Genomic DNA, 15684 nt, shown 5'->3' on the forward strand with positions numbered 1-15684 from the left:
GTCATTATTTATGTTTTAATCTCAAGCATTATCATCCAGGCAGTGGAATTACACTCCGGCAGTTCATGCAGTGCCTCTGCCACCCTGCAGATGGCAGCATACACTGTGAAATGTGTTAAGGTGCTAAATCCCAACACACATACTGTACTTTGCAGTGAAAGAATCAGTTGATTCAGAACCTCTGTTTTTCATCAAGTCACTTTTATAGTTATGGATCGGTCAGTGAACTGTCACAATTCTGAAATCAACATCATTTAGTCATATCTCTTTAACCCTAACCCTTTAAACACATATTGAAGACACCAATTATGAGAAAACATCTTTATTTTATATCTTTGGTAAACACAAGGCACTTCCACAGACATTTATGTCGCCTTTTCAAGTGTGTATCAGTTCCTGTCGACCTGTGGAGGTCCTGCAGGATAAGTTAGGTGAACCTGTTTTGCAGTGGATCAGAGCAGCTTTTGTATAACTTGAAACCCTTATTCATTTGAGGTGCATTAGTTTAAATCATTATTTAAATCATTAAAATAAAGTCACACATAAGGTAAATTTGTTTGAACAATCTTTTCTTGTTATACACACATGCCTAACTGATGGATGAGACCCACACCTGTAACTGTCTAAAAGTACCATATCAAAAACCAAATAGTTTGTTCATCTGGTAAATATTACATTGTTTAACATTATTATAATTTTTACTTGGCCAATTTTTATAATCCAAATTGGCCTGTGTCTGAATGTCCAGCTAATGGTGTATGACTTCTGGCTGCAGGTCCCTGAGCAGGAAGGGTCAACTCTGCTGTTTAATAATAAACATTTATAGTTCAGACACACTTTGTCCCTTAAACCGTGTTAATGTTCACATTGCACATTTTTAATCTGTTTTTTTTAAACATATAGATTTCATATGGGATTTTATTTCCCAACTAAAACAGGGACAAATTAAGTCAGATACCACATAGTCATTAAATATCATTATCACCTCCCCATATTGTATCATTCAATCAATCATTAGAACATCGTGTTGAGACGTGCTTTAAGGGTGTGTGTGTGTGTGTGTGTGTGTGTGTGTGTGTGTGTGCGCTCGTGTGTGCGTGACGAACATGCCTACCTCAGAGTCCAGCCCCTGTATGTAAATGAGGTATTTTCCTGACATATTTAAAAACGAAAGTCAGAGTGAGAAACAAGAGCACATGGTGACTGAGTGACAGGAGGACTGCGCACTAACGTCTCAGGTAACAACTGCCGCTGACATGGCGCTGACATGAGTGTTGTTGAATATGAATGAATGAATATGTCTCCTGATAGAAGATAGAATAGATAATAGAGGACTGTGTGTGTGTGTGTGTGTGCAGCATGAGCCAGTGGAAGCAGATCCAGCAGCTGGAGATCAGACTCCTCGAACATGTGGATTATCTGTATGATGATAACTTCCCCATGGACATCCGACAGGGTCTGGCCAGCTGGATCGAGTCCCAGGACTGGTGAGTCCTACTCTCTCTCTCTCTCTCTCTCTCTCTCTCTCTCTCAAGCACTTACCAAACTAAGAACCAACAACTTTGTGCATTTACTCAGTAAGAGAAGGAAACAACATCTGTTAGAACAGTTGAAGAACGAAAGAACAAAGGATTCCATTCACTGTGTTTTTTATTGCGCAGCTTTAATTTAACGCTGCTCGATATTTGAGGTCACATAATGGTGTGAAACCTGAAAGGGGTTAATGACAGAGACAAGCGTCTGTCGGCTCTTTGGCTTCACAGCCCACAACTGGTCTGTCATCGCTGTAGTTTCCTGCAGACGTCGAGTGTCACCGCCAGTGACATTCTGTACCTGTTGTACTTTCCCTGTTGACAGCAGACAGACACCAGTGACTCACTGGTGATCACAGTGGAGCGTTTAGCAGCTGAGTTTAAATCAGGAGACTGAATAATGGACTGACAGAAACAAAAGTCCAAATGAATCTTACTGTCTGTCAACACCTGGGACAACTTCACAAGCGTATCACACATTGAGCACGTTTTGATTTTCCCTTTCACATCCTTTTGGTTTGTTTCCTAAAAACACCAGAGAACAAAATGGAGTGTTGAGTTTACTATTCTCTGTATATAACCATATTTTTTAAACCTGCCCAATGGCTGCTCAACGCTTCACGCCCTTCACTTCAAGCTTTCGTTAGATGTCTTCTTCCATCGTCTCCTAAACATCGACCGCTGTGTGTTCTCAGGGACACGGCGGCTAACGATGAGTCCATGGCGGCGGCGCAGTTCACCAACCTGCTGTCCCAGATGGAGAGGGTGCGTTCACAGGAGCAGAACTTCCTGCAGAGGCACAACATGAAGATCATACAACAGCAGCTGCAGGTGGGTCACCCTTCGTTTCCCACTTCTTCTCTCAGATCCATCCTGAGCAAAGTTGTTAAAGGTCCAGTGTGTAAGAGTCAGGTGAAACGATCTATTGGCAGAAATTTAATATAAAATAATCTTGTGTGTTTCATCTAAATTGTATGAATTGTTGTTTTCTTTACCCCAGAATGGATCCTTTATATTTAAATACTTTATATATAAATACTTTATATTTACATCAGGAGCGGGTCCTCTCTACGGAGGCAGCCATGTTTTTTACAGTAGCCCAAACTGGACAAACTAAACCTTTTGAGTTTTTAAGACAACTGAAGCTACCACAGGTTCTCTCTCATGTTTGGAAGGGGGGGGGGGGGTGTTCACCTGCAACATGACACTTCACCACTAGATGTCACTAAATTCTACACACTGATCCTTTAAAGTTGCATTACTACAAAAATACTTAAATTCTGCCGTTGCAAGTTGCACAACAGAACAATTAGTTTGACTCTATGAATTTTACCACACTTTGTATTTGACTCAATTGTCCCACTGGTGCAGAACAGATTCTCCCGCATCGAAAAACGTGAAGAAAGTATGATTGCTCATTTTGTTATTCGACTTTCCAACACAGTACTTTCTAAATGACAAATAACTTCCACTCAGTGTGCTCTGTATGGACAGCATGTCTAGACAGAAAGCTAGGAAAAAGATATGATATGAATATGAGCTCAGTGGATTATTTTACTATTCTAACTTGTATAAGTGCAAAGCAAAGAAAAATAACCTCTAATTTATGAGACTTTGGTTTGGACATTGTTAATGTGTGGGAATAGAACTTTGAAGTTTAATTTAAACCCCCTCTATTATACGTCACAGATCGACTGGTGAGATTGGGGTTTGAAAGTATGGATTTCTTGGGGGTCGCAAAGCAGAATGCAAGCACAAAGAAATGTTTCCTGTTCTGTCTTCATCGGGGATGAAAAAGTGGACCAGAAACTACTCTGGAGTCAGTCAATTTAAACTCCCTCTAACAAGGAGAAGTGCTTTGGTGAACTGTTGTGTGTTTGCACTGGAGGTGACAGGGAAGTAAAAATGTGTCGGCTGTGTTTTCAGTTTGAGCGTGTTACTGCTTTTTATTATTTCTGTGTTACCAGAGAGCGGCAGCGAGAGTTTTTACCGTCCAGTGGCTCAAATGTAAAAAAGAAGTGGGTAGAGGCCAACTGCATATTACCTTTTTACAACAGTAAAGAAAGTCTATTCTTTAAAAGAATTATACATTTATTACGTAAAAATACAAATTGCTGTGCAGCTCACGAGCAGAAACTCTTGGATAAATAACAGGATTGGTCTTTTTTCCTGTGTGCTGCCCTCAGTTTTTAAATTGTTCAGTGCAGTTGAGCATTTGAAGGCATTGGCTACACAACAGACCACAATACTGTGGGTTGGCTAAAGTCTCTCTTTGTCTCTTTGTCTCTTGATCTCGTTTTCTCATGGTGATAGAAGCTCATGAGAGCCGGGTCCTGGAGCAGGATGTTTAGTTGAAGTGAGAGCGCTTTGAAAACCATCAGCACGCATTTGATTCTGGAAAAGACATGAACCTTTACCGAACAAACCTGTACCACAGTTTCCTGTGTGTGTGTGCGCGCCAAAGTTAACACTTCTCAGAGGAAGTAGTTACTCTCGTGTGGTCGTGAAGGGTGTGTGTGTGTGTGTGTGTGTGTGTGTGTGTGTGTGTGTGTGTGTGTGTGTGTGTGTGTGTGTGTGTGTGTGTGTGTGTGTGTGTGTGTGTTGTTATCATTGTTATTGTTCTGATGTGTGAAGTTTGCGTCATCAGCTTGTTCAACCCAAGAGACATTTGAATCATCCAGATTCAGGCAGGGTCATTCTACAGGGAACAAACATCTGTTGCTCTTATTTGTGTTTGACCGTCTCTGATCCACATCAGAAGAATGTGAGAACATTGAAAGTGATCTCCTGGATGCGTATTGCATTAACACCACTGTGGTAGGAGCACCGAAGATATCCCCAGAAAATGTGTTATGCCGATTGGGTAAATCAACGGATGAAAAGAAACACTTGAGCAGTGTCCGTTCTAAACCTGCCTGTTCTCTTGTCCTGTGTTAAAGCTCCGGAGCTACTTCACAATTATTCCTCGTCTTTAGTGAGTCCTCCTAAGAACGGTTCCACAAGTTCTCCAGGTTCCCAACTTTTCAAGATAAAAGTTCTGCAATTCAGCAGGATAGAAAGCATTACAGCAACAAAATGAACATCGTGCCTCTGCATTGAAGAACAAAAGAGGAAGTGATTCTATGGATGTTGTTGTCATGGTGGAGATCAGCAGCCGTGACTCCTGTGAATGTGCTGAAATACAACAGACAAATTAACCCCCCCCCCCCCCCTCCCATTAACAATAGACACTCCAAGCAAGAAGCTGATTAAACGACTGGTTCTCCAGGTTTGTGTCCCACAGACACACACGTTAGTGGAATTACTGGGTAGATTAGTAGCTACGAGGGAAACTTGAACAATCATTTGTTATTTTGTCTCATCGCCCAGATTATTCAGTTAGAGTCATTTCTCAGTCGTTTGACCTTCACTGATCCTCATCAGATCTTCATCAGAAAAATCAAACTTCCGCATATTGTCACTTACTTTCACACGGATGTGTGCAACACCCCTGTTGCAAGAGCACCAACGATATTCCTAGAATACATTTAGCTGAGTAAGCAGGTCAAAGTGTGATGAGTAGCCTTAGAGACATTAAACTAATCTGTAACCCTAAATGGTTTGGTTGTTACTGTGATGAAAGTGAGCGTGTAGGTGTGTTGATGCTTCCTCAGTCGTCATTCTGCAGGTGCTGGTAATGATGCGCGACGACTTAGTCAAAGCTGGAGTCGAGAATGAAAAGAAAAATTCCATCTCCCCACAGCAGAATCTCACGCACACCAATAGAATCGTGTGATTAGAAGACGCTACGGAGTTTGACTGTGTTCACACGGTCACAGGACGGACTAGACTGTGAACTATTGTACAATGTTTTCTGTGGCATCACCTTGATGGCAACATAGTTTTTAATGTATTTGTTTGTTTGATCGGGACAGAGCACATGAATGAAGATATGCTAAATTACTGCCGTCGTCCCTAAGCAGGTAGAAAAAACAAATATCAGGATCCAGATACGCAAATGGAAAAAAAGGACAAATCACTGAAGCCCAAGTACAAGTGCTCACAGTCCTGGTTTGCCACGAGCCATTGTTTGAGATGAGGAGGCCACTCCCTGATCGGAAGCGGAAGGGCCTTTCCAACTTTCACTTCGCTTTTTAAATGCGGTTGATTACATCGCGGGAAAAAGTGAAATCCAGTGTGTTTTGGAGTTTGACCCAAACCAGTGAAGACTAAAGGTATCTCCGGCCTTGTGTGTCTCGTGTGGTGCATACATACATGTCAGGCTGATAACGATGGAGAAGAGTGTGATGCTGATTCACACCCTTGAAATGTTGAAATGGAAAAACAGTGGTTATGCTCCAAGTATCTGTTCACACCTTTGATTACATATCCCTGATGTTCACTCACGTCCCTGAAGTGTTATCCTTCCATCTGCTGCTCGTCCAGTTCAACCTCATTCCTTCGGTGATTCGGCACATGAAAGTACTTCCAGTAAAAAGGCTCACTGGGAGGACTTGTGAAAACTCTTCCCTCCTCTGCAGGGGCTTGGTTTTCGATCACTTCTAAAAAAGGTCGGCAGTTCGATCCCTGTCTCCGCGATTTTTTTGCTTTTTTTTACCGAACCCCAGATTGCCCCTGAGAGCTGTGCACTGTATGTGTGTGAATGGGTGAATGGCAAAACTGTATTGTGCTTTGAGTGGTCATCAAGACTAGAAAAGCACTATGTTGAAACAGACCATTTACCACAAGCACAACACCCAAACATTAATGAGAAAACATGTCCTTATATAACTGTGTAACTTCCTTGTTTCTTTCTTTATCATCTCTTTGTAACCATGGTGGTTTTGTAACTTGAATTCTGTGTGTGGGTGTGTGTGTGGGTGTGTGTGTGTGTCTCCACAGATTAAATACACAACCAACCCCACTGTCATGGCCAGAGTTATCTCCACCTGCCTCAGGGAGGAGCGTCGTATCCTCTCCAGCGCTTGCACGCAGGAACAGGTTTGTCACAGCGTCTCCCTCAGGGGGAAAGTCCCTGCTGCTGGTAAATCAGTCCTGCTACCAGGAAGACACATGTGCTAAATACTTTACAACCCCCACATTCCCATACACCTCAATTAATTCCCAAGAAACTGTAGGGAGTGGAAAATTACTTACGGTAATTAAAGGGCTGCACGCACAACAGAATACAGTTGAAGTAAATGATGACCTCTTCTTCAAACAGGAAATATGAAACATGCCTCCATACGTCTCCTGGGGTGTCATCCAAACCTCGACATTCAAATTCGACTCAAGGTCAATTACCTTATTTATGTTTTTAGCCTTAATGTCGTCTGTGATCCACACACGAACGCGGCTTCAGAGAAGAATATCAGAGGACATTTAGGCTAAAAACGTGGTATAAATGACGCCATTACGTTGGAAGATGTGGTCAACAGTTACTTCAACTGTACTGGAAGTGTTGTGTTGACTCAAACACTCCATCGGCTTAGGGGTGAGTAGATAGTGAGTGAATTAAAATTTTTGGGTGAACTATCCCTTTAACATTACAGTGTTTGCATTTATCTAGCAGCTTCACTGAACCACTACATGGCTGCAGACTCTCTCAGGAACGTAGGAATTTAATTTTGACCTCATGAAAACGTACTGACAGTGTAGAGTTTGTGTATTATTTTGAAATCAAATCAATTATTTTTTTATTTTATGTTTACAACAACTGGAGTTGGCTAAAGTTTTGTACTATTCTTTATCCAAGCATTACACAATGAAGCTTGGACGACTGATGTTGATCTGGTGTTTGACCTATTTGTTTAAAAAAAAACCATTATTTCTAAATTAATACCAAATATAAATTGCTGAACAGGGTCCACTGGAGAAATCCTTACAGAATTCCGTGGCCTTTGAGAGACAGACGAACCTGGATAACAGAGTCGGGATCATCAGGGGCAGCGTGCAGGTGCCTGAGACACAACAAAACCCTGAACAAAGATATTATATTTTGTTCTAAACCTTGAAATAAAAAAACTGTCTTTGTCTAGATGATGGACCAGGCTGTGAAATACATAGAGGACGTACAGGACGACTTCGATTTCCGTTACAAGACTCTACAGTCTCGGGGTGAGGCCTCTTTGAAGAAACCGTGAAAAGAAGCTGGATGCTAAATTTAAAACTGTGTGATCTCTTACTTGGGTGAACAAAAACAACTGCACAGTGTCAATGTGCTCTTAACGCTATATTTGTGGTTTTGTGTTTGTGTGTCAGAATTGTCAGATAGAAACTCTGACGCGATGAAACAGGAAGTAACGAGACTGCAGGAAATGCTTAACAGGCTCGACTTTAAAAGGAAGGTACGCATTTGTATTATCCTGCAAAGGTCTGGTCTGTGAGGGCCAGGACTCACAAAATGCCTCCAAACATAAAAGTACAAATACAGACGCACGACATGATGTGATTTACTCTCCACAAACCATCTTCACCCCCCCCCCCTGTTAGGAGATCCTGTCTAAGATGGATATTGTGGTCAAGGAGATTGATGATCTGATGACCTCTCAGCTCAACCCGGAGCTGCAGGACTGGAAGCGCAGGCAGCAGGTCGCCGCCATCGGGGGTCCCCTGCTCACCAGCCTGGACCAGCTGCAGAGTTGGTAATGAGCGTCCCTGAATGTACTGGAGTCCCAACTTTCATCTGCATTTCTTTTACTGTGTGTCAAACTTGTATCTGTACGAGCATGTACAGAATATGTGGATATACATTGTGTATTGTCTTCCAATCAAACCAAATACAATTAATTGAACCACTGAGGGGTGAACATGAAGAACTTGCTGGACACGTGTATTAGTTATTGACCGTGCACTGTATAACTCAGTATCACCCATTTATTCATGTTTACGGTCTGTTCACATCGACCTCAGCACAGGAAGATCAGAGTCCATATTCCAAATTCATCACAGCCAAGTTTCTGTTCGGCCAATTCAGTGTTAACACCGTGAAACTCTCACATGCTGTCACTCAAATAACTGCTGCTCGTCACCTGGAGCTCAACGGTGGATTTCCTCTGCTCATACTCCACCCAGTGTTCAAAGTACAATACTGCATCTGGTCGCCCGTGCACTGCAAAACAGAATAAAACAAACAACCACAGCCGGTGTGACAGAGACGATTTTACGGTTTAAAAACTGGGTCGAACTCTGCTCTGATTTGTGTTTCCTCCTTTCTTTTTCCAGTGTGACTTCTCACGCACAAAGTCCAACGTGATGTCCTGTATGAGGGTTTGTAATCATGAACTCGCTCTCTCTCGTCCTCTCACCCGTCCCCTTCTCAGGTTGTCTCTGACGGCCCAGAGTCTCTTCCATGTCAAGCGTCAGCTGGACAAACTGGGGGAGCTGGTCGTGAAGGTCACGTACGAGAGTGACCCGATCCCGCTGCAGAAACCTCAGCTGGAGGAGCGAGTTAAATACCTCATCTATCACATCATCAAGAGGTACTGGGGAACACCGCGCAGCACGAGCAATGAAACACAACCTCAGTATGAACTGGGAATAACTCTCTCTGACCGGGAGTGTGTCGGTTTCACAACTTCATATCTGTGCAGCCCTGTGTTCTGGCACTTTGTACACAAAGGGCTGAGAACACCAACATGTAGTATAAAGGACACGACCTCCTCCTTCACCCGCAGCAGTGGCAGCTGCAGCACATAGAAAGATGACAAACACAAGCCACCTGTGGTCTAAACACCCTCTCACAGCCATGAGTGACACGGACATGATGACACATGATGTCAAATGAGGTGCGTTTGTTTGTTCTCAGCTCCTTTGTGGTGGAGAAGCAGCCGTGCATGCCCACACATCCACAGAAACCCCTCATCATCAAGACGGGAGTGCAGTTCACCACCAAAGTCAGGTACGATCATGTGTTGTTGTATTGTTCCTGTTCATAACTCAATGCGTATTAACTCCACTGAGGAGGTTGTGTTTCAGATGTTTGAGAAGATTATGCAACAACAACTGATCACCACCAAACTGTGTGGAAGGAAGTCATCACACTGGTGTAGATCTGTATCAGGGGGATGATCCAGGATTATTTATTTATTTTTTCCCACATTTTCTGAAGACTGATTTCTTTAAATATGTATTTTGGTGTAAACTACTGAGGGCCATTCTAGGTCAAATCATATTTTGATGTTTTATCTGATTATTTGTTATTACTTGGTGACAGATGTGTTGTATTGTTGATTGGGAACTCAATGAAACATTTATTGTCTTCCTGATTTCTCTCAGACTCCTGGTTAAACTCCCAGAAGTGGATTATCAGCTGAAAGTGAAAACCACATTTGACAAGTAAGATTTGTGACAACATGAAAGTTTCAACATACATAAGTGTATATAACCTGGAGTGATTATCTGTATTTATCTATAATCTTTTTAATTGTGTGTTTTTGTACGTTTCCGTCTCCAGGGACCTCCCCCCCGGCAGAGTGTGAGTACACACAACCTCAAAACGTTTAATTTTAGCACGGAAAGAAGAAGTGAAACATAAAGATTTCAGCTTTTAAAGAACAGTGGCAAACCCTGTACTACACACGTGCAGTCAGTTGTGAGTCTGTTCTGAAGAAAGAACCACACACAGCAGGGGAGGGGGAAAGCTGCCACTTTTGTGGAGGAGGAAATGTTTGGTTAAGTGGTCGACTGTGAGGTTGATGTAGGTCGAAGGGGTTTCGCAGTTTCTCAAGAAACAACTCAGACGAGCATGGGTTCCTTCTCAAGAATTTCTCTTTTATTCTTGTAATATTTTGACATTTTTCTCATTAAATCACAACTTAATTCTCATTCATTTTGTCATTATTCTACAAAACCCACACGTTTTTTTCTTAACAGACTTCACCCTGTTTAAGTCCCGTAGATCTCATCGATTTTACAGTAATCTGATGTTGTCACATTCCTGATTTTAGCAGCTCCACTTCAATTGAGTTATATTTTTATTGATATGTTTAATGCCAAATCACAAGACATCATCATAAGACACTTTACACTCTACGGTTGAGTAGAGACGTGACAATATTGTTGAGAAAAACCCACAATGAGGAATCACTTTGTGACAATGAAAAAAGAGTTTCAACAGATAGAAACCTCCAATAGAACCACACTCAGTGTGTGTGTGTGTGTGTGTGTGTGTGTGTGTGTGTGTGTGTGTGTGTGTGTGTGTGTGTGTGTGTGTGTGTGTGTGTGTGTGCGTGCGTGTGTGTGTGTCTTCAATAAATCAGTACAACCTGCTGCACTTGTGTTAAATCTGGGCTTTTGTGCTTTACCCTCTTTACTTCTCAGAAGTCGGCAGTTTTTCATCCTGACCAACAACACTAAAGTTATGGATATTGAGGACTACTCCAATGGCTGCCTCTCTGTGGACTTCAGACACCTGGTAAGACAATTCACTGTTTGATTGTCTTCATGCGTTTGTGTTATTAATTACACCTGGGAAGAGCAATTACATTTTCTCAATAGCTATTATACAGTATCAGTGCAATCAATACATCACATACACTTGGAATAAATACTTAGTCAATGATTCGTTGTATTGAAGCCACTTGACATTGAGTTTGTATCTTTCAGCAGTTAAAAGAGAAGAAATATATCAATGGCACAAAGGGGAGTGAGGTAAGAAATGCAGTGTTCTATAAACTATAAACAGTGTCAATCACAAACTGCTGAGTGCCTTTACCTTTATTGTCTGATCCATCATTTTTAAGTAGTTGCACCAGCGAGCTCCATCATCTGCATGTTCCTAATGCCGTGTCGCTGGGTGTTTTCCAGGGTCTGCTCTCGGTGACAGAGGAACTTCACTCTCTCAGCTTCGAGGCGTGCTTCACAGTGCAGGGCCTCACCATCGACCTGGAGGTCAGTGTCCATTTTTTAATTCGGCGCTTGCATGTTGTGGCAGCAACTTGCTTATTGTGTTTGTGAACTCAACTGTTTCAGACGTGCTCCCTGCCGCTGGTGGTCATTTCCAATGTGAGCCAGCTGCCCGGAGGCTGGGCCTCTGTCATGTGGTACAACCTGCTGACGCACGAGCCGAGGGTGAGCCGACACATTCTGTACATCTAGATAAAGCTAAATGAAAACAACAGCTTGTGGCGTTGATTCAACTTTATGGTTTTGTTGGCGAACGTTTGTGGTACAGTTGAATTTTGTTGCGTTGTACCTCGAGATGTAAACCTTCCTCCTCCCCTCTCCTTTCTATCCATTCACAGAACTTGGCGTTCTTTGGAAACCCACCTCGGGCCGGCTGGAGCCAGCTCTCTGAGGTCCTGAGCTGGCAGTTCTCCACCTTTGCCGGTCGCGGCCTCAACAAGGAGCAGCTCACCATGCTTGGAGAAAAGCTTATCGGTATGTTCACCCTTGAGCTTGAGTTGATTTTGAAAAATAACAGAAAAGGGAGTTCAGCAGGGTTTTCTGTGGGTACCTCGGCTTCCCAGCTCTCCCCCTCTACCCTCAAAGGGAAAGCGATATAGATAACGGACGGATGAGTGGATGAAAAAGGGAGGAAAAACATGTGTGAGGCATGAAGTCGCTCACGTTATAACATGAGCAGGACGTTGAAGGGGCGTTTGAAGGGCTAGATGGCCAATACCCCTACATCACATAGAGAAATGGGACAACACTGCCCCTTAGTGGTAGGGCTTAGGGGTGAATTGGGAAAGGGCCTTTTTGTGTTGTGTACCTTGATAAAGTCACGTAGTGTTACTAACGTTGTCTTCTATGTAGGTCAGCACGTCTCCTGCAATGACTATCACGTGTCGTGGTCAAAGTTCTCTAAGGTAACTATTGAATTACACAACCCCATGTGGTCTCAAATCAAACATGGTTGTGCCATCTAGTGGTTAAATGGAAAATATATACAATATGTCTATAATGTGATGTTTTAAATGGCAAACGAGTGCTTCTCGTCTCTCTCTCCATGTGTCGCGCGTCTTCAAGGAGAATATTCCAGGAAAGCCCTTCGGTTTCTGGATGTGGTTGGACTCCATCCTCGAGCTCATCAAGAAACACTTGCTGCCAGTTTGGAATGAGAAGTGAGCCGCTGACGATGTCTCAGTCCATCTTAACTACATTTTTCTCATAGGATGTTAGAAAACGTAGCATAATGGGCCAGTGTGTCATATTGAGACATTTGTAGACACTAAGCATCTTAAGGAATTGGCTCGTATCTTTCTCAGTCTGCAGATTCTCCACATGGGGGAGCTGTTCAGTCATATTGTGTCTAAACTGTTTCAGCAGCATGTCAGACCTGCAGAAGTAAACGTGTCCATTCATGCTTCCGAAAGGCAAAGATCCTCAGAAACAACTGTGCTCCAGTTCAAAAAGTGTTGAAATTGCAGCAACTATTACTTGTATTGACTTGTATTTTTCTGATAAATGCTTTATTTGATTTGATAGACACCTCTAGATGTCACTAAATTCTACAAACTGAACCTTGTCAGCTTGTCAGTAGAATGCTAAAATGCGATCCCAGGAAAAACGTACACTTCAAAGAGACCTTTTTATTTATTTTCAGCTACATCATGGGTTTCGTGAGTAAAGAGACGGAGCGATCTCTGCTGAAGGACAGAGACAGAGGCACCTTCCTCTTACGCTTCAGTGAGAGCCACCTCGGAGGAATAACCTTTACCTGGGTGGAGCACAGTGACAATGGTGAGGTCTCTTACAAATCTACCATGAAGCACAAAAGTATATTAAAACTCTGTCTTTTAGGCAGTTGAATAATCCCCACAAATGTGAATCCTAAGCAAACACAGATAAGTAAGAAGTATTGATTATTCTCTCCAATGCTGAACCTGGCTAATGATGATAAGTTCTCGCAATAGGAGAAGTGAAGTTCAACTCTGTGGAGCCATACACCAAGAACCGGCTCAGTGCTCTCCCGTTTGCCGACATCATACGAGACTACAAAGTGATCTCAGAAGGGGTCGTCCCAGAGAACCCACTGAAGTTCCTCTACCCCGACATCCCCAAGGACGAGGCCTTCGGTCGGCTGTACAACAGTCAGCCCTGCAAAGGCAAGAGAGCAAACACACGCCCATGTCTTCCTCAAGAGTTCATGTTCTTCACAGCAGGAATCTTTATTGGCTAACGTTTCTCATGTCATTGTTCAATTTCCAGTCCATCCATACATATCATCTACCCTGATCCCCATCTCTGAATTACGGTGAGTTTATTATTACCTCACATACCCACGTTGTGCTGACTGATATTTATACGGTTGACTTTTTTTTAATAGTAGTTTCACTGACATTGTGCTGACAGGGCAACCCACAGCATATTGATTTCAACCATGTATGAGTTTCTCCTGATGGGAGTCAGGCCCCTCACCTGTATGATTCATATTTTTATTCCAGCTCTCATACAAGCACCACGTCCCCTTCTTGCCAGTCTCCTGAGCCCCCGATGACTCCGGGCGAGTTCAATATGCTCAACGATCATCTGTGCTTCGACATAAACACGGTATGTTTGCATCACTTTGTATATATTCTCTTTCTTTATGCCTCTGTGCTGATGACAGCCAGTGGCCAGAGGCATTATGTTTTCATCCGAATGCCTTGAGGGAAGTTCTTCAAACTTGGTAAAAACATTCACTTGGAGTCAAGGATTAACTAATTTGATTTTGGTAGCTGAAGGTCAAAGGTCACGTTGAGCAAATACTGGAATGTTTCAATAAAACCGAGCTGCATATAATGTGTCTCTCCTTTTCGTTATGTGGACTAATCCTCATCTTCTCCTTTTGCTTTGCAGATGAGTTCCCCATACTCCGAGTGAAGCCACGTTCAGATATCAACAAGGTTTTCCCACTAACCTGAAACCAGTCTCCCATCAACGTCGTGATGATCATGAAACAGTTTTTTTGTGGTGAAATTGAATTCATTACTTGAGCCTGTTGTGTATTTGTTTGTGTTTTTGGTTGTTTTTTTCATTCATAATCGCTCTTGATAGAACTTTTGATGTCACTGTGTTTTAACTGTAGATCCGAGACAACCTAGATTTCAATGAATAATGTTTTAACTATTGATTAGTTCTATAAGGCTGTCGTTGTATATATGACGATTCAAAATTGTTCATTTTGACTGCAATGTTTATATTAGCTTGCTTTTTTTTATTTCTGTATTACTTAGTTGTAATTGGTGCAGTGGAAACTGTGTGGTAGTTACACAATGTTTTGATTTGACCTGTGTTGCAAACACATTCATTTACTCATCTGTTCATGCATTCATTCATGGTTACTTCACCTGCCACCGATCAACCATGAGGAGGACACGTCAAGACATAACTTTCCAATATAAGTCTGTTGAGCTTTTACTTTGAAAGCAGCCAGAATAAAAAATGCCTATGACTCACTTCCTCTTGATGCTCTTGCTCCCTCTGTTTTTCTGTCAAGAATCACGTGATTCCTAGAGAGTGAGGATGTATGACTCAATCCAAACAATGAGGTCAAACAAGCTTCCTTGTACGATCCAGTTCCTCAGTTAGATTATAGTCTTACTCTGATTTAGTGCTAAAAAGTTTAAATAACAGATTACAAATGCACTTATTTGTTACAAACATATTTTGATGTGATTTTTTGGGGTGTTGTGTTGCACAAAACACTTTGAAACCTTTGAAACATGACAACATGATCCATGGTACATGACCCTCGCTCACAGACACAGAGATGGTAGTAGTCTGAAATCCATCTTTTGAAAGATAGTGGGCATGTGAGGGGGGGCAAATCTGTCATTGAGAAAATTCCACCCAGCTTTCATGAGGTCAAGTGTAAATTAGAATACACCCAAAACATTTTTGAACGCAAAAGAAAAACAGGAAGATTGTGCATCTTTGAAGATTTTGGACACAAGGGCATAATATTCATTTATATATTTGATAGGTACAACGAATAGTTGAATATTATGGTCATCTTGTTGTTGGTGTGGCTTCCAAATCCAAACATATACCTGACGAGTGCTTCAATTAATTTTCTACTTCAGTTACAAAATACACTAGACACAATAATCGATGGGCAGGAATATAAGCACGGTCAAAGACTTCAATAATCTCACAATCACAGGCAGCGTATGATGACATTTAACCAATCAAAAACCAGGACTAATGGCAGTCATTGTATGTCCTAGTTAAGCGTTAAAGGTTCAGT

The 15684-nt window shown here is 42.2% G+C and overlaps 1 protein-coding gene across 3 annotated transcripts; it reads left to right on the forward strand.

The window, feature by feature from the left end:
• Window positions 1-1152: 1152 nt before the first annotated feature.
• Window positions 1153-14897, forward strand: stat4 (signal transducer and activator of transcription 4). 3 transcript variants are annotated; one of them, XM_034574662.1, is made up of 25 exons: window positions 1153-1238; window positions 1359-1487; window positions 2228-2363; window positions 6414-6512; window positions 7375-7467; window positions 7550-7628; window positions 7773-7858; window positions 8004-8155; window positions 8834-8992; window positions 9319-9411; window positions 9789-9848; window positions 9967-9987; window positions 10833-10926; window positions 11118-11162; window positions 11319-11402; window positions 11484-11582; window positions 11756-11891; window positions 12270-12322; window positions 12483-12577; window positions 13060-13196; window positions 13370-13561; window positions 13665-13710; window positions 13901-14006; window positions 14295-14395; window positions 14549-14897. In XM_034574662.1, the coding sequence occupies exons 2-24, from the start codon at window positions 1360-1362 to the stop codon at window positions 14316-14318; spliced, it is 2217 nt and encodes a 738-aa protein (XP_034430553.1). In that variant the 5' UTR covers window positions 1153-1238; window position 1359; the 3' UTR covers window positions 14319-14395; window positions 14549-14897. The 3 variants fall into 3 exon arrangements, with proteins under 3 accessions (XP_034430553.1, XP_034430555.1, XP_034430554.1); XM_034574664.1 differs by having other exon boundaries at window positions 13901-13999; window positions 14294-14395; XM_034574663.1 differs by having other exon boundaries at window positions 10836-10926.
• The last annotated feature ends 787 nt before the right edge of the window (window positions 14898-15684 follow it).

Source organism: Hippoglossus hippoglossus, chromosome 21 (genome assembly GCF_009819705.1).
Source record: "Hippoglossus hippoglossus isolate fHipHip1 chromosome 21, fHipHip1.pri, whole genome shotgun sequence".
In the NCBI taxonomy this organism is placed as follows: domain Eukaryota; kingdom Metazoa; phylum Chordata; class Actinopteri; order Pleuronectiformes; family Pleuronectidae; genus Hippoglossus; species Hippoglossus hippoglossus.

Bases quoted from the DNA above. Each gene is read 5' to 3' on its own strand.
- stat4 (XM_034574662.1), top strand. From the start codon at position 1,360: ATGAGCCAGTGGAAGCAGATCCAGCAGCTGGAGATCAGACTCCTCGAA. The intron at 2,364-6,413 runs GTGGGTCACCCT...GTGTCTCCACAG, and splicing joins TCATACAACAGCAGCTGCAG to ATTAAATACACAACCAACCC. The intron at 7,629-7,772 runs GTGAGGCCTCTT...TTTGTGTGTCAG, and splicing joins CAAGACTCTACAGTCTCGGG to AATTGTCAGATAGAAACTCT.